The following is an 18,097-nucleotide window of genomic DNA, read 5'->3' on the forward strand; positions in this document are numbered from 1 at the left end:
AACGTACAAAGTGCGATTAACTTAGTTCTCTTCAAATGTATAAAAGGTTACACCGTAATGGAATGTAAAGATTTGTTTTTACAGAGGAACTCAGGCCGCAGAAGAAATGAGAACATCATTCTTCCAAGTCCAGAAATGAATTTATTAAGAAACTCCATTGGAACAGATTAACGAACAGGGAGACAAGGGATAAAACCTTGAAAGAGTTTAAACTCTCTCTTGCAAATTTTGATACTGATAATTTCGAACCTATTTTAGCTACAACTAAAAACAGAGATATCGGTTGCAAATATGTTAAACAGTTTTTAATTTTAATTGTACATTTATTTTCAGTACTCCTTATTTTTTTTGTAATCGTTGTATGCACGACCCCACCAGCAATGCTGATCTTCCTATCGTGCTAAAATAAAGTTCTTATCTTATCTTATCTTATCTTGAGGAAACACCAGAGAATATAGACCTTTCCACGGTTTTTTTGTACGTTTGACTTGGACAAGTCAGGGAAAACCTCCCAACTTTGCTGGAAAGAACGCCTGTACTGAAAATATTAAAATTCCCAGGTTTGAAAGTGATTCGTTGAACCTGGGCCGTGCACTAACCAACTGCCCCAATCCTTCTTATTTGGATTTTTTCTTTTCTATGACTTTTCGTTTTAAGATGTCGTCTCCAAACAGGAAAAGTGATGAAAAGGGTCAGAATGAACGGTAAAACTTTTATTGACCTTTAACCACTGACTAACTATTTTATAACATTTTATGATCTCAAAAAAATATTGTCGATAATTGCACAGCAAAAAAAAGCTTTAATCTGTTAATAGCTTTAACACATAGCCAGACAACCCTGGCCTGGTGTGAAAAGCTGATGATACTATAATTTAATGGAAAAAGATTGGCTACAACACTGTAAAATAGTACTAATATACTAGCGCATTGGTACCTGTTTGTCTGCTTACTATTAAAAATCAATTCAAAAACTGAAGCAAGAAAATGAATTACTAAATTCTAAATTACTATTTTATAATAAAATTTTACTTGTACTCTAAGTGTTGATAACTTAACAAGCATTTAATGCTATGCTGAAATGTTGCTTAGCTTCTCGAGAAAATTTTAATCAGAAATTAATGTAACAAAAATTGGCAAAATGTTCTTACAATCTGCAAACGCAGTTGATTTAGCTTTTATTTTAATCTTCTCTGTTACCGCTTGCTCCTTGCTGTTGTTGCTCTTCTTCTTCAGGATGTGGCTTATGATCAACTTCCATGGAAAGTTCCACGTTTCTCTCACTTGGTAACAGAGCTGGGTCACGCGCCACTTCTATGGTTAGCAAGCCTTCTTTGGACAAGCGTGACGTCACTGAACTGAGTTCTGCGTCGTCGGGCAACAAAACGCGACGGCTGTAATCACGTGACAAATATGAACCGTCTTCTTCCGCTCTTTGTTTTCCTGTGACCGTGAGCTCATGTCCACGAAGTTGGACCTTGATTTCTTCTGGTTTGAATCCACGTAGATCCAATCTTACCACGAACTTGTCGTCGTCTGTTTTTGTTTTCTCTTCAACACGTTTGATGCCTTCGAGGACAAGAAAGCTGTCATCTTTAGATACACGTGACGTCACTGTTGTGGGATCTACGTCTTCCGGGAGCTTAATGATTTTCTTGAACTCACTATTCTCAAATCCATCTTCTCCTTCGGATCGATGCTGGCCGTGTAAGGTTATATTTTCTCCATCAACATCAAGAGAAATTTCTTCTGGTTTGTACTGGTTCAGTGGCATTGAAGCGATTGTGACTGGGCCGGAGTGTTTCCTTTGCTGACAGCATATGTCTCGCCCTTGATCCTCAAAGGAGAGAGCTATGTCTCTCCATAAATCACGCAAAAGCCCATAACCTGGGACAGCTTGATTGTAGTAGCTGCTGTAGCTGAAAATGAAACAAAAGAAAATGGTTATTTTTGGTGATTTCTGAGACTGAACAGATCGATGACTTGAAATTTGCAGCTGATTTACTCAGCACAAGCGGTGTATATTTTTAGTGAATGTTCCGTATAGAAATACACATGTGTTAATTCAAACTATGAACAAATCACCTTTCATCAGTTATAATATAATTTGAATACTGAAACTCCAATCCACAGAAAAAAAGTCACAAGTAAAAAGCTTTTAATGTCTGCCTGATAGGTATATCTGCAAATGTTGTCGAACCGCCTGAAAGTCATAAGAATAGGCTTTGGTACCCTATGGCTGTCCTATTGCTTAATATGCATTGATCAATTATGTACGCATATAAGACTGAATATCTTAAAAGGGAAAATGAATCCAAAAAATATAACAAGAAAGTAACAGAACTGGATTACAAAACATGATATTCCCGCCTGATCATGGGGACGATAGCGAATTTTAAAAGCCAAAAAACTTATAGCACACCATCAGTAAGAATCAATCGAAGCATGCAGGCGAAAGAGTATTTTGTTTTAAAAAAAGTTGAGATTTTACACAGAAAATAGTTCTTCAAAGTCGTAATTGACTCTTAATAGAGAAAAAAAAATAATTTCGAAAAGCTTACCAAGTTGGATGATAGGTTGGAAATCTGAAAACGAGGGCCATACTGTCGCGAACTTTAGTTGTAAAAATCTTCAGCGATATCTTGAGTCTTCTGGGTTTTTTTGAACTGATGGTTGGTGAGCCAAAATCCATGCCTTTTATAACAAAAAGATTTCTTCTCGAACCATCGATCGTTGCTAAAATTAAATAATTTGTCAGAGCTTCGTAAGTATGACTGGTAGCTGATTCATCCTGACAAAACCTGACTGGACAAAAATATAGTTCTTTTGGATTTTTCGTGAAAAAACGAGACGTTACTCGAACTTTCTGTTCTGCCCAAAATGCAAAATCAGCAGTTTTACATCGCGCGAAAGGTCTGCTGGGACATTCTGACGTCATTCGCCAAAACAACAACAAGCTCATGAGAAGAAAATGGCGGACTTGCGAATAGCATGTGCCATTGCGAATTTTACGCCAATAAGTAGTATTGTAATTCATAGTAAAACACGGAATTGATAGTAGTGATGCCTTGGTTCTTCCCTTGGTCGGACTTCATAAAGAAAAGGGCCTGTAGGTATTTATTACAGCATTACCTCGGCCATTTTCTGCAGGAAAAGCTAACGTTAGACCAGCTGACTGTGGATCTTTACAATGGAACCGGAAGAGTGGATAAAGTTCCTCTGGACGTTTGGGTAGGTGAAGTCAGTTTATAGATAAAATGGAACAAACTCTGGTGTCTTTACACGTTTATGTAACAAGATTTCATAAACAGCCTAAAACAAATTCACCTAAATTGACCTTCATACATCACTTACTGTAAGCTTACAGGTAATTTCAATTTATTTTGTCCAATCCGAGATCGTTTATAAATACATGTAAGAGTTAAGCTTACGTTGTTTTTTCTCTTGTGGCATTTTAGTTTTAGATAGATTTCTTAAGTCAGGTTTATCTTGTGTTATGCTATGGCTTCTACAGGATAAACTTATTTTTTTAAAAATTTTTGGTAAACATTGCTTTGTTCTGTGGGATATACGGTGCCAAAAATTGTTCTTTGCGTGTATACATCGACAGTTGGTATAAGGTTTAAAATATTTATATCATATTTAGCTTTCAGTACAATATGCATGGTGATATATGTATATACAGTCGTACATTGTAAGCATACACTCAGAAAGAGCATCAGAAATACATGTAGGGGAGCTTTTAAATTTTAGTTTATTTAAGAAGTCAACAACAAGTTTCCAGGGTCTATAGTCTTACAAACCTTAGATATGGTGTCAAAACATTTATGTTCGAATTGTACGTGGAACCTCAACTGACACTGAAAAATTTTGAACATTTTGATGCCATTTCTATTATCTTTAAAAGGTATATTAGACCAAATGGAACATGTCTGTTTAGTGTTGCAATAATAACATTGACAGTTTTCAACTTCCCTTTTTGTTTGAATTTTTTTTTCGGAAAATTGTGCAAGAGACAAAGAAAAACAAATTGCACGGCCATCCTTTAATTTCCATGGTCTTTTCTCTCATCATCGAGAGCTTTCAACCAATCAACTCATGAGAAATTTTTCAGTTATTGTAACAAATGCGTTAGTAGCTGTGCCTCAGAATTGCGAAGGCCATGCTTGTGTTTAGCAAACTGGTTTGCTGCCGATTTAGATAACAGGCACTTCAGTCAAACAAATTCGTGATTATTTAACTTGAGTTCCTGTAAGCTAAAGTCACCAGAGGAGCTTTTAAGTACACTTCCATAGTAGCAGACTTTGAAATGTTAATTTATTTTTACTTACACCTGTTTCACATTTTTTCAGTCTGTAAATGAGATGTTAGACAATGCTGGTATTCCACTGGAGATCATTGATGGATTCATTGGTAGTATCTCAGTTTCAGTCCCATGGACAGCTCTTCTCAGTGAAAGCTGCTGTATGGACATTCAGGGTCTTGAGATTACCATTGCACCAAAGCAAAGGATTGAAACAGGTTTGAATTAAGTTCACCATAGCTATACAGTAGATACCTGTAATTTTGTTTGTTGGCTATTATTTTCTAATCAACCTTCATTTACACAACATTTGTCAGTCTTTTACTTGGAAATCTGGCCCTGTTTGTTCAAAAGTTGGATAGCACTATCCACCAGGGCTGAGTCAACCGTTCAAAGCTGGGTTAAGATAACCCAGGGTTAGTGCGAAATCTCAATTCAGATATGAGAGCTCAAAAAGAAAATTCAGTTTAATTCTTTTCGTCTACAATTTGATGATAGAACGCTCCAAAAGGGACAGAAGAAATTATCTGAGAAAGTGCTATTGATAAAGAGAAAAAGACACCTGGGTTAAAATTTAACCCTGGGTTAGTGCTAATCAGCCTTTGAACAACTGGACCCAGATAAATTGCTTTCCAGTGGATACGTATTACGAGATCCAATTGCATTATCCACTGGATAGTGATTTATCCAGTACATTAAAGTGCTATCTACCTTTTGAACAAGTGGTGCCTGATGCTTCTTTTTCTCTGTGTTGGTTATCACTTTTTATGTGGTAAATACAGTCAAAAGGCACTAGTTGTAAATGCACTTAGAAGGTTTTGTAGGTCTTAATTGGTTGTTCAAGCTGAACTTGTCCCATTTTTGTGCTTAAAAAAAGGATTTCTTGCTTGCATAATAATATGTCATGTAACTCAATGGTGCATCCTAGGTTGTTTGACTACCATTGACACTGTTTTGCATAGGAGGAAGTATGACTGATTCTATGATATGGAATGCTATGACCACAAGCATGCAGCTGGCACAAGAATGTTTGAAGGAAGGTCCATCTACAGGGGAAGAACAAGCAGAAGCTAGTCCACCGTTTGAGGGTCTAGAGTCCTTTGCTCAAACCATAGAATCTGGTATGTACATATTAGTGTACACGTATTTCAAGTACAAGTATTACCATGAAATTGCTACCTTCCCGTTGATCATGTCCTCTTCCCAGCTCTGAAAAAAAACTTGAATTCCAGCATGCCCTTTGGGCAAGCAGCTCTCACGTTTTTTGTTTGCCTGGGACAACTACTTACTTTACTTAGCCAATGATTTAGGTGGAAGATGACTTGCCTGGTCTCCCTTGCCCATCAGGCAAGTGAGATTTTACAGTACACCCAGCAAGAAAAGCTACTGTTCCCAGACAACCGGATTTTGAGCCCCACTTTCTGGAATTTTTGTTCTTTAATCTGAAAATTATACCTTGTGGTTTTTCACTGTTGTTGGTGGTGGTAATTTCTTTTTATTTAGTAGCTGTTTTGACTGGTGTTTGGAATCAGCTGAGATTTCGTAATATACAATTATTGATCATCACAAAGAATTGCATTGACCCAATTGTTTGATCCGACTGATTATAATAAATTGGAAAAATCCCTTAATTATAAGAAATCCATGGATATGTGATTGTGTGCAAGTCAAAGTAATTTAAACTGAAGGTAAGTTTTTCCATATACGCCCAATCGAATGTAAATGAAACAAAACCCTCACGGACCAATATAGAGAAAAAGGAGTCCATTGAAAACACAACACCCAATTGCTAATCTTTTTTGTGAACGATAATTTTTTTTTATTTTTCTACAACCACAATGGATTGAACATTTTCCATGATTGATTATTGCCTTGTCTAAGCTTTTTGATCCGTTATTGATTGTAATTTAAATAGCTGCACACCACTGGTATCCAAGTCCCTATAACAATAAAATTACTAGGCAATTTGGTAGGACTAAGTAACCCTTTTTATAAGAGAGGGTTGGCTGTTATAAAGTGAAGTGTACAGTTGTACATTATTAAAGAGCAGTTTTCCTATATTATCATACATTAGAGTCAGGTATAAATGTGTCTTTTAATAATATTTGCAGTGTTGGCAAGAGTGAAGCTTTCCTTTACAGACACCGTGATTAGATTTGAGCATTTACCCAGAGACACAAAAACAGGAATAGGATTAGAAATACACATTAAAAGGTAAGTTAAGTCCCTGTCGGAGCCTCGATAGTAGGCTACAGATGCCATAAAAATCAATAATAAAGAAATAATAAAAATACAAGCAACCTACAAGTCGGATGCTAAAAGTCATAAACTACATGTACCTTTGTGTGACCTGCTAACTTTTGTACAGCATATCCATTGTAAAGCTTGGAGAGTTATCAAATGAAAGCTATTATAATTCTCCACTTAAATTTAACCTGTCCTTTAATTGCAGAATTGACTACTCAGACTTATCAACAGAGCTTGCCGAGAGGGATAGTCACTATAAAGCCAAAAGCGTCTATGAGCCTGCAGCTTGTGCTTGCAAGAATCTCAAGATCTTTGGAGTTTCTGTTCACTTAGATGAATTCCCAGAGGAGTCTAGAACCATTCCGCAAGTTCCAGATTATCCTTATTCACCACCACCCTCCCCTGGTAGTGGGTCTTCATCTCCACCTCTCCACTACCCCCACAGTTCTCTTGAGGGAGTGTCCATGTCAGCTGAGCAGTTCCACAGCCCTCCTCTCTCAGGGGTGCTTTTACCACCAATCAAGGTTGCCACATTTGCTGGTCACTCAGAAATCAAACTGAAGCTCAAGCAGAATGCTGCTGTACCAGGACCCAGGGTGAGTTTGAAGAAACTGCTAAATTACAATGTATGTTAAAAATTGCAGTAAAACCTAGTTTAATGCAGAGGATGAATGCTTTAATTCATGAACTTTAACTTGACTGTTTCTGGAATCATATTTTTCGGAGAAACTTGCAAACAGTTTGTTAATGAAATTTGCACTAGATGGTTTTTGTGAAAAGAAGGTCTTGTCCTGACAAATGAAAATAATTATCAAGAAATCTTGTCTTTGTGTACAACCATGACTGTACAGTTGAGTGGAGTAGTGGCTACAGTAGTTCATGTTTGTGGCTGGTATAATTCCAAAACTTTATCCCCAGCACCAACTCTTTTGTCTTAATTGAATATTTTAAAACCAAGTTAAATTTTGTTTTCCTTCACAACAGACGTTGGTATTGGTTCAGAGAGAAAGGAAACTTGATGAAAATATTCTTATCAAAAATAAATTCAGCTGAATTCCATGACTTATCTTGTACATTTTTTGGAATATGTACATGTAGTAGCCCTGGCCTGAAATGAGCCTTGTGCTAACCTTTATGTATAACAGCTGGTCTGCCACAAGATATAATTCTGTGCAATTTAATAAATTTGTTACTTATCAATCTTTTTGCTTTTACTATAGTTATTTAAAATGGCTTACTTTTCAGATGGATTTTGAATGCTTTATTGGAACACTGAATGTATTCCTGTCTCCCAGACAAGTTCACTTGCTCACAGAATTAGCAAGTGGTTTTTCATCTCCAGGTTTGTTTTGAGGCAATGTCATATGAGGTCTTTTTTTTTGCTGGCTTTACTATCCGTAAACAAGATAAAGGACCACCTATAGTTAAGGCAGAATTAGAAAAAAAGGCACTTGGTTGACACTCACTTCATTCTCTGGTTGTATTTTATTTAATTGTATTCTATAACTGTTGACCGCACCAATGCATAGTTTGCATATTTTCAATACTTTGTTATTACAATATTGTGCCTTTTTCTTTGCTCAATTCACATTTGGTGATCCTTCAACACATCTATAAGATAGAGTCTTACGTACATACATGTGTGTGATTCTTTTGCAGTAATAATTAATTTTTGTTCATTCATTGATGTCATACATTCTGCAAGAATTAGCAATCAACAACTTCCTTTCCCTGAGTAATAACTTTAGATTAAAAATCTCTGCACAGCATAGCTGCTTAATGTTCAGTTGAAAGTTATAAAATCTATTCTGTAGGAAGATCTTAAACCCACATTTCAGCAATGCTGCCTTCTTTGGGGTACAAATCTATGACATGAGCTAATTTAACAAAATTTTTACTGGTCAATAGTTTTGTACCCTGAAGAAGGCGGCATTGCTGAAACTTCAGGTTAAGATTTTCTTACAGCATGGATTTAATAACTTTCAAATGAACTTCCATTACCACCTACCTCGGAAACAGGTAGTAACCAGAAACCTGTAATATTATTTTAATTATTGCTTTGATCGGTAAAAACGAATCTCAAAAATCTATTTTCTTTTTCTTCTAGATGTGGCTGGTCCTACCGCAGTAAAAGGGCACTCAGTCAATAAACCCATGCAACCGGAAGACTACCAAAAAATAGAACAAGACTTACAGAACCAGCTTATGTCTAAAAAACAGCAAGAACAAAGACATCAACAGGGACAGCAGAGGGTGGACTCATGGAATTTTAACTTTGACTCTTGTTTGTCAAATGACATACTTTCCCATTCCCCCTCAGGTGCTGAATATGACAGCATCTCAGGGGAGGGGGAGGAGGAAACTTTCTTTTCAATGTCGTCAGTTCACGATGTGCTCCCTCCTTTAGAAGAACCTGTCTTGCCAGCCGACATGCTGGGAATAAATCGGTCGCTATCTGGAAATCTGCTACAGTCACCAGAATTCTCTCCTTTAGGAAGTCTACAGTCATCGCCTTATAATTTCATGAACACTATAGCATGTGATAAGAGATTTGTGAGTCCAAAAATTCAACCCCAAGGTAAGCTCTGAGATTATCATTATGATCATGATCATACTACCTTTATATGGATGGTGAGGTGTTTACCCTATTTGCCCGAGTGCCCGAAAGTGCCCGTTCTTCCATTTTTTACCTAAGGAAAAGAACATGAGGTACAATCTTAGAAATACGTCAGTCTCTGTCCCTAGAATCTACACTGAGAGGTTTAAGAACGTTTTTAGTAACAGAATAATTTTTAGATATGATATGTAAATAGTTTTTTGAGTTTATATTGTAACTTAGGATATGTGATTTTATCTTAAGAAATAAAGATTATTATTATTTATTATTATTATTTGCCCTGAACTTTTCACTCAAAATGTCATAGCCAGTTAAAAGTACTTTTGTTGGTTGTTTTCTGGTCATCAGTAAGACAGTAAGACTAACCAAAACTCTGTTACCAATTCAGAAACTACGCGCTTTTTTTTTCTTTCTGGTAAAAAATACCTGGAAAGTTAAGCACAGAAAAATATATGTACTGTAGTGTGTTTTAAAAATGTCGCATGACATTCAAGTGTTGAGGGTCACTTGAGTCACTCATTTTGTAAGAGTTTGAGAACAATTTTTGAACCTAATATAGGGCAGAGTCACAGTGACCATTTGGCCGGTACATTGCATACAGGTAGTGTAGGAAATATGTGTAGTTCTGTGAGTACATGTACCCCATGTAATTGATAGGCCTTCAAGGAAGGTGCTAAGAGATTTCTGATCATGCACAACAGATCTTTTTACTGATACGGTGGCCATATTGAATTAATTCGATTTAACGAGTATTATAGGATGCCCAGGGGGCATGAGAACATTTCGTTTGTATTTTTGAGCGCTTTCTAGGACATTTTTTCGTAAAGTTTTCTTAGAATAAGAATGTAATGAGAGAGAGGATCACTGTGCCGTGTTTGGATGCAATAATGATCGCCTTTTTCTAGTTTAGTATTAGAAATATGGTCTTTCGAGAAATGTGCTCATGCCCCCTGGGCATCTTATAATACTCCTTAAATCAAATTAATTCAATATGGCCACCATATCGGTAAAGAGGTCTATTGGGTGCGAGAAATCCCCTAACCACAATTAATTTAATTGATGACTTGAGTGTCTATATTTTAATTTGTATTGGTTTAGGAAGTTCCTTCGCAGAAGCTGCTAATGCAGTGTTTGTCAAAGCCAAGTCGTCTGCATCAGCTGTTCATGAATGGAGAACAGGTTAGCAGTAGTATTTCAAGGTTACTCTGCTTGGGCAAGCTTGAGACACACGGCCGTTTGCCATAAGTTTTATAACATAATCAAAGATAAACATTTACTCTTTTCAATTAATTGCTTACACGATTAGTAGGTGAATGAAGAGAGTGTCTTCTTTGTTCGCGCGTTATGGATCCGTATGCAAATCATTTTTAAATCATTCTTTGCAAAGACTCTTTCGAGTCTTTCGCTGTGGTGCCTCCAACTCTTACAGCCCTAAGTGAAACTGGTTAAGGTTGGAAACTGGTTAACTGGACAAGTAGAAAAGTACTGCCATCAACTGCTAGGAAAAATGTTACTGAATACTTTAACTAGAAAAAGTGCTCCATTTTAGATGGTGTTCAAGCAAGACGCGGTGTATCATTAGCTAACCCTGGTCTAGCTGGTATAGCCGCACTAGATGATCCCTGCCCTGATGTGATTAAATTGAGTATCAAGCTTTCTAGTCTGGCCATCACAGTTCTCCATATTGACCCAGTATCGCCACCATCATCAGAGCTTACAGGGTCACTCGATGATGATGCTGATGTCACCCATCCACTTGCTCACATGGCAGACAAGTTCTTCTCCAACCTTGGTACCTATGGATTTGGGGGAAAAGACTTTGAGGACATGGCAGAAAAGTTTGCTGTTGCTTGTACAAAAGATCATTTGAGGTACCTGATGATCTTGTAAACGAAGCAAAAATGTCTTTTAAAGCTTCCACTCCTTTGAGTTGTACTATATTTAACAATTATTCCTCGAGCCTGAATGGGCTCTGAGTCAATAGCCCACGAGGCCAAAGGCCGACTGGACTATTGACTTAGAGCCTATATATTCAACGGACGCAGCTTTTACAAAAGTTCGTTATAAAGTCGCACGCGACAACTGGAAATTGCCACGAGCGGCGCGTGGTATCGAGTGTTTCGATTTTTATCAGTTAATAATCGTTTATCATTTCCGAACATGCGCATTATAATGCCAAACTGTAAGTGCCTTTCTAAATTGCAGCGTCAACATAATCCTTCCAAGTTTTTTGAAGATGCAAATGTAGTCTCGCCGATGTGCAAAATCGCTTTTGAATAACAAGACAAAGACATCAGTTCATTCTCTCGAATCTCCTCGTTTGAGGGAAAGGGGCGGCTGAACGTAGGCTAGATAACATTATTGGATTTCCCACCTAAATGGAAATATAATTTGCTATTTTAATCAAACAACAATGCACCGCAAAAAGTGTTTGTTAAACTCAGATGTTTTTTTTGTATTTACAGGTGCATGGCTGCCCCTGTCTCATTTGAATTTGAAAGAACAGTGAGCAGTTCAAATCAAACAGGTAAATGTGAACTGTCAGCTGGTAAACTGGAGCTGAGTGAGTGTTTATTTGAGAGATCATCGGCATCAGCACCTTCACAAACACCTTATTCAACTACACAGGTAAGAAAACAACCCCGACTCCTTGAGTCCTTCTATTAGGTAGCGTTTATAATAAAAAGTAAAATTTAATCCTTGCCATGAAGAAAAGAACGGAAAACAGTGGTACAAGGGGGTGTACGGGGGTAGGATCTATCTCTAGCCTCTTGTGCTGCGGTAATTTTTTTTCTCTATAACAGAAACCAGCCCCATCTCTCGGGTGCAACTTCGGCGTCCGGTCGGCTTTCCTAATTACGGACTTCTATCGTACCTGTTTGCTCAAAACTCGATAGGATTAACAGTTTCTTTAAAAACTGTAAATAAAAACTATCCCTTTAATACCCAGCTCAGCAGGGTGGTTTCTCTCTCTTAATTTTTTTTTCAGTTGCTAAAATTCTTATCCAGCGAAAGCCAAGCAGCACCTCTTTATGGATATACTTCAACTTCTCCTCGACCCTGTCTCAAACTCAAGTACACGAGCACTCAGAGAACAACTTCTCCGGTAAATTATATCATTCTATTATACATGTTATGATAAACTGTATTAATAGTTAAACTTTTGTAATTTAGTCGCCTTTGTTGTATAATAGAGACCTTAAAGATCCCGGGGACGAGGACGGCTACCGTACGAGGACGAGATTTGACTTCAAAGTTTTTTCTTCGCGTATTCTCCAAAAATAAATACCCGGGCAGAAAGCTTCATTTTACTTTTTATCACCAGAACGAATTACTTTTATTAAGGGAGATTAAGCCCTCTCCCGATCACAAAATGATAAAAGTTCGAACATTTTGACATTTCGACATTTTCGCTAAAACCTGTGGTTCACGCGCGCGCATTACTTAGTATTGAGAAAAGCTCAACCACAAATAATCATCCCTGTTAAAACATTAAAGAATTCGTGGTCCTTTGAGCCTTCAAAAGTCCGCATAACTGCTAAATGTTAGATCCGTGTACATGTAGGTTCTTTTTATTTTGCAATCATGATTTTAAGCCAAATTCAATCAATTCGTAAACCTATTCACCCCGTCTTTTTCTTTACTCTAGGTGGGTCTTCCATGTCAAGTACACTTATCAGTAATTTTCCTCTTATGCAGTGCAAGTTAACCGTTTTCTGTCACCCTCTATTTTGCAGGGTGTTGTTCAAGGTCGAAATGTTGTGTTGCCCAAGTCTGAGTTATCACTGGAGCTAGGTAGCTTGCTTTGTGAGTTAGATATCTCTATAGTGGATAGATTGACAGCTCTGTTGGATCCGCAGCCTTTGTTTATGAACCATGGCTCAAACATCCAATCCCGGATGTTCCGTTCCTATAATCCATCAATAGTGGTAAGCTTATTTATTTTTATTGTCATTCATGACCTAGGAACAAAAGGCGCATGCGTGGAGAGTTCTGATCCGTTACTTTATGGGCCGCTTACTTGATATAAAATGCGATAAATGTATTAACTACAAAATAATGTTTAGTGATAAAGCAGTGATGCAGAGAAACCTTTCTCAATTAGACTCGATATAAATAAGAATACATTTGATGTGCTAGCTTGATTTGCTTCTGTTGGAATGGATAAACGACTTTATCATTAAACGGATGATTATGTCATAATTTTCACTACCTTACAGAACCAACAAGCAGTGTTTACTCAAGCTATGGAAGATACTCCCACAGTGGAGCAACCTTTTAACCTTCACTTGTCCTGTCCTTCACTTACCATTGTTTTGAGGTGGGTTGCTAATCTGGTTGAAGAATCCTGCTTTACGGAGACCTCCTTCGCCATTAAACCCCTTTACTAAACAGTTGTGTCAGTTACTCCCCAAAAGTCCAGTAGCCCATACCGAATTAACTACATTTATTTGACCATTGTGTTTTTTCGGTTTCTCGATTGCGACTGATCCATCGTATCTGAGAGAGTCAAAAGGGATGTTAAACTGGCCCCGGTCGCTCAAAAATGGGATTGCGCTATCCGCCGGATAAATTATTATCTAGACACTGGTTGTTCATAAGTAGGATAGCGCTATTCACCGGATAAATCGCTATCCGGTGGTTAAGTCTTTCGAAATCCAATTGCACTATTCAGGCTCATCCACTGGGCTGAGTTGTCGGAAAGGTGGATACTGTTATCCACTGGATAAATCTCTCTCCTGTGGATAGCGTAAGTAGGTTTCCCGATACTTACTTCATGGATAGTAATTTATCCCTTGGATAGCGCTATCCACCCTTTCAAAGGGTTTATTCTAGAGCGCGGCCTTGCGGGATTTCCGCAATTTGTAAAAAAATGTCGCATAAAATTTACGTTGCTGAGTCAAATGGGGCGCAAAAATATAGACCCAAGGATAAGTACCTTTTTTTTTTTAAGATAAAGTATTCGAAAACATCACTGACAACAACACTGATTTAACTGCCGCTCTATAAACTTACTTTTAACTTTTATAGCCTCTTACTGTCTCAATTGTCTTTCTCTTCTTCATTTGAGTCATTATTTCACCAGACAAACATCCTGGATTCTGCGGTAATTCGAACCTAGGCTTTTTCAGCTGCTTAGGGCCCAGTTGTTCGAAGGCCCATTAGCGCTAACCCAGGCTTAAATTTTAACCCGGGTTTCTTTTTCTTTTGTTCAAAAGCATTTTCCCGGATAATTTTCTCTCTTCTTTTTAGAGCATCCAATCATCAATTGTAGGCAAAAAGAATACGACTGAATTTGCTTCTCAAGCTTTCATATATGAAATCAAATTTCGCGCTAACCCTGCTTTGAACAACCCGGCCCAGAATGTTCCAAAATGGCGGCAAAGCGTCCGGCGAGTCCGACTCATGTAAAATACCATTTGAGGAACCCCCTTTCTTGAAAACGGCCCCCCTAAAATTACAGAAGAGGGCCCATTTGACTCTCATTGGCCAATTTCTAGAATAAACCCTACTTTGAACAGCCGGGACCTGAACAGTAACGCCAGCCCTTAATATTTACATGTCACATGTCTCGTCGCTGTTGTAAAATTTTCATTTTTGTTTTACCAGATTTCCTATTCCTGATTTACGGCCTGCTGTTGATCGGCGTCCCTGGTGGAAACAGTCCCTGAGAAATGAGCGCCTAACGTTCGAGCTTTCAGCTGTAGAATTTAATACTTCTCTCACAGGCCCTGACCTGCCTTCTCACTATAACTTCAGCTTCAAGGAGTTAAACGGTTTGTGAACATTTTCTGTTTGCTTCTGTTCTTTCTAACTGGTCATACTTAGAAGTGTTTTAAAACAAGGCTTAGTTACACTGAAATCTTAAAAAGTTGTTGAAAAATAGAAGTATAATTAACTAAGGTGGAGCGTCTTTTAAGGGACGAACCTTATTTACGCGACTACGTCTTCCTCCTTGGAAGCTGCCACTAAATGAACGTTCGATTTATTATGTACTATAACTCATGTTTAGTTTCAACAAATATTGCTTTAGAATGTTTTTTCGGCGTTTTCAAGGGCTAGAAAAGTCACACAAGGTATTAGCAATGAAGAATAGGTCATTGAAGTACCCAATCAGTTGTATGGTGGACGTAGCTATCTGTCACATTTGACGCGGCAGTGGTGATGTTAATGAGAATTGAAATCAGGATTGTGGCAATACAGTGTACGTGATGGTGGTGATGTTGTTGTTGTTGTCGATGACGATGATGGCGAAGGTGTGATAATTATTAAGCAGATGGTGATGTTGGTGCAAGCTTTTGCAGTATTCTTGCTTTGTTATGTGATAGGGCAGTACATTATAGACACATTTTTAACTGAAGGTATTTTCTATTTAATCTTTTTCTTAGGTTACTTTCAGAAGGACAGTAGCAGTAGTAGCGTGCCCGTTATAAACGCTAGACATGGTCAGTCTGATAATGATACCGCAGGAAATGGTGGCTTTGATTGGCCAAGGTAAGTTTTAATTAACATTTTGCTTCACTCATATTAATCATCAGGAAGACCCTGCTATTGGGGCTCAGCCATTTCTCTTCCATTCATCTCAAGTCAAGAAAAATAGTAATAATTTAATAATTTTATTACTTATAACGCGCAAATTCGCATATGTATATGATCAAATGCGCGTAAAAACTTAGTTTTTAGCTATTCAAGCTATGCAAAACTTAGCACTGCATTGCATTTTGTCTTTTTATGTACTGAGTGTGAAAGGGTTAAGGAAAATTCTTTCGCATGGAGCAACGAAGAGTATTGCTTATTTCTTTTGGATCGATAAGGTGCTTGTCCACTTTGTATAGGTAATAGCATGATTTGTAGTGATATTTGGCATAAATACCACGGGTGATATTTCAAAATTGCTATACGAAATTTCACGAGCCGTTAGGCGAGTGAAATTTGAGACAATTTTGAAATATCACGAGTGGTACTTGTGTCAAATATCACGTACAAATCATGCTATTATTTTTTTATATTACTACGCGCAAAAGGTTTGTAATTTTCACATGTAGGTATTTCAAATTAAGCTGAAATACCACTGCTCTAAGCCAATCAAATTGCAGAAATTTCTCATGTAGTAGTATAAAAGGCTTATACACCTACGGGTGGGAAAAATTATCCCGGGGGCATGTCCAGGACTTGAATTGCCTTCCTTTGACATGCAGCTTTTGGATCTCAGAACTTGTTGGTCTTTGCAGAGTTTTGTGAGGTTACTGTGTCGCACGAACCCTCGTGAAGTATTAAAGAGCTTCACCAGAATAAGTTTCTATTTTTGTGTGTGTAGTCTTACAACAACTTTTTGCAGTTTTAGGCGTACTTAACTTTCGTTATCTTTATATATTTTTGTAGAATTGTAATCACAGTTCAGCCACCCGCTCCTCTGTCCGCTTTGGAAGAAGTCCAATCAACAGATAACTCTCCACTCAGTTCTTTAGATGCTTATCCTGTAATGAAAGCCGAACCTTCGCCTTTTTCTTCTAAACCGGTCATGTTTGAAACCGAAGAGGTGAGTACTTTCCGGTACTTCGAACCTGTGCTAGTGAAATGCTTGGCGCGTAAACTCCAAAGGGTGTATTACTGGGCGTTGGCTAACATCTTTGTTACCGTAGTATCCACTCTAGCTTGGTGCTTTCTATATTTCCCTGACGTCGTTCAACCGAATCCCATTATCGCGGTTGTCTGCAGCTACTCCTTTTGTTTTGAAAAGTGACTTGCCTGAATCGTAGCCAATACGGTCAAAACGTCTTTTGTCTGGTGTCAGAACTGACTGGAAGCAGTTTATCACGAGGAGACTCGAATTTGAACTATTTTCTTTCCTTTTAGCTTTTAATGCCAGGAAGCCAGGAAGAAATGAAAGCATTTCAGAATGAGACAGTGTCGTCATCCAAGGTCCATGTTGAATGTACCTTTCCCCTGTTGGATGTCAATTTACACACAAAGGACGTGTTTGAGAACATATACAACAGGTAAGGTGATGCCACAGGCTGCCCAAACGTACATACTATTTACAACAGTTAAGGTGATGTCACAGGTTACCTACACTTACGCACAAAGGAGGTGTTTGAGAACAATCAACAGGTAAGTTGATGCTACAGGCTACCCAAACTTATACACTAAAGTCGATGCCACAGGCTACCCAAACTAATACACTAAAGTCGATGCCACAGGCTACCCAAACTTACCCACAAAGGACCTGTTTGAGAACATACAACAGGTTAGAACTGTAAAGGAAATGTCAATCGGATTGTTATTGTTGTTTTCATTGTGCAGATTGGCGAGTGACTTGTTGCTGTGGGAACCTATGGCTCCCTCCCCTGTGGACCGGCCTGACCAATGTGGGTTCAACATTGGCACAGGGTTGGACCTAGCAAGTCAGATGCTACAGGCGCAAGGACCTGATCGATTTGTCATGTGCAGATCTGGTTTACGAAGTTACGATGATGGTAACTTTTAAGTTTCTAGCCTGATTCCGTACTTTCTGCGAGTTTAGGGTAGAAGCGCAACTGAGTTCGCTCAGGAGCTATGCACAAAATGTACAAACCCAAACAAAATAGCACGGTTCATCAAGCCCTCCCCCGAGCACAAAATGATAAAACTTCTACTATTTGATAACGTTTTTCCGCCACTATGGCGTTCTCGCTAAGACTCGTCGTAGAATCGACAGGTATTATGTTTCCCCGCCAAATTGACGCTGGTGCACGCGCGTGCGCACTACTTAGTATTGAGAAAATCTTTTCTCCTAGTCGTCCTCTTCTTAGAATCTAAAGAACTCTAATGTGAAGATGTCAACGAAACGCTCGACAATTAATAGTCCGACTTCGGGTTCTCTGTGAGCGACAAGCTTTTAGAAATACGTTCCAAGGGTCCCCCTTTTTGTACCAAAGGTATTTGACAGTC

General features: G+C 38.1%; 2 protein-coding genes across 2 annotated transcripts in view; one reads left to right on the forward strand and one right to left on the reverse strand.

The window, feature by feature from the left end:
* Positions 1 to 698: 698 nt before the first annotated feature.
* LOC140943281 (uncharacterized) lies at positions 699 to 2,706 on the reverse strand. The gene is made up of 2 exons (XM_073392355.1): positions 2,561 to 2,706; positions 699 to 1,918 (listed from the first exon to the last, which is right to left on the reverse strand). The coding sequence occupies exons 1-2, from the start codon at positions 2,689 to 2,691 to the stop codon at positions 1,183 to 1,185; spliced, it is 867 nt and encodes a 288-aa protein (XP_073248456.1). The 5' UTR covers positions 2,692 to 2,706; the 3' UTR covers positions 699 to 1,182.
* Positions 2,707 to 2,895: 189 nt separating this feature from the next.
* The window catches only part of LOC140943282 (autophagy-related protein 2 homolog B-like), a 35,682-nt gene continuing 20,480 nt past the window's right edge, over positions 2,896 to 18,097 (forward strand). Inside the window, exons 1-18 of the mRNA XM_073392356.1 lie at positions 2,896 to 3,230; positions 4,352 to 4,520; positions 5,265 to 5,423; positions 6,414 to 6,516; positions 6,755 to 7,145; positions 7,795 to 7,891; positions 8,657 to 9,127; positions 10,265 to 10,345; positions 10,716 to 11,037; positions 11,632 to 11,794; positions 12,156 to 12,272; positions 12,904 to 13,095; positions 13,387 to 13,487; positions 14,777 to 14,943; positions 15,556 to 15,661; positions 16,550 to 16,706; positions 17,024 to 17,166; positions 17,471 to 17,643. Of these exons, the coding sequence (XP_073248457.1) occupies positions 3,063 to 3,230; positions 4,352 to 4,520; positions 5,265 to 5,423; positions 6,414 to 6,516; positions 6,755 to 7,145; positions 7,795 to 7,891; positions 8,657 to 9,127; positions 10,265 to 10,345; positions 10,716 to 11,037; positions 11,632 to 11,794; positions 12,156 to 12,272; positions 12,904 to 13,095; positions 13,387 to 13,487; positions 14,777 to 14,943; positions 15,556 to 15,661; positions 16,550 to 16,706; positions 17,024 to 17,166; positions 17,471 to 17,643 (3,280 nt within the window). The 5' untranslated portion in view covers positions 2,896 to 3,062. The remainder of the gene's footprint in view (positions 3,231 to 4,351; positions 4,521 to 5,264; positions 5,424 to 6,413; positions 6,517 to 6,754; positions 7,146 to 7,794; positions 7,892 to 8,656; positions 9,128 to 10,264; positions 10,346 to 10,715; positions 11,038 to 11,631; positions 11,795 to 12,155; positions 12,273 to 12,903; positions 13,096 to 13,386; positions 13,488 to 14,776; positions 14,944 to 15,555; positions 15,662 to 16,549; positions 16,707 to 17,023; positions 17,167 to 17,470; positions 17,644 to 18,097) is intronic.

The sequence above is a fragment of the Porites lutea genome, chromosome 7 (genome assembly GCF_958299795.1).
Source record: "Porites lutea chromosome 7, jaPorLute2.1, whole genome shotgun sequence".
Taxonomy (NCBI): Eukaryota; Metazoa; Cnidaria; class Anthozoa; order Scleractinia; family Poritidae; genus Porites; species Porites lutea.

Bases quoted from the DNA above. Each gene is read 5' to 3' on its own strand.
- LOC140943281 (XM_073392355.1), bottom strand. From the start codon at position 2,691: ATGGATTTTGGCTCACCAACCATCAGTTCAAAAAAACCCAGAAGACTC. The intron at 1,919-2,560 runs GTAAGCTTTTCG...TTTCATTTTCAG, and splicing joins CCAACCTATCATCCAACTTG to CTACAGCAGCTACTACAATC.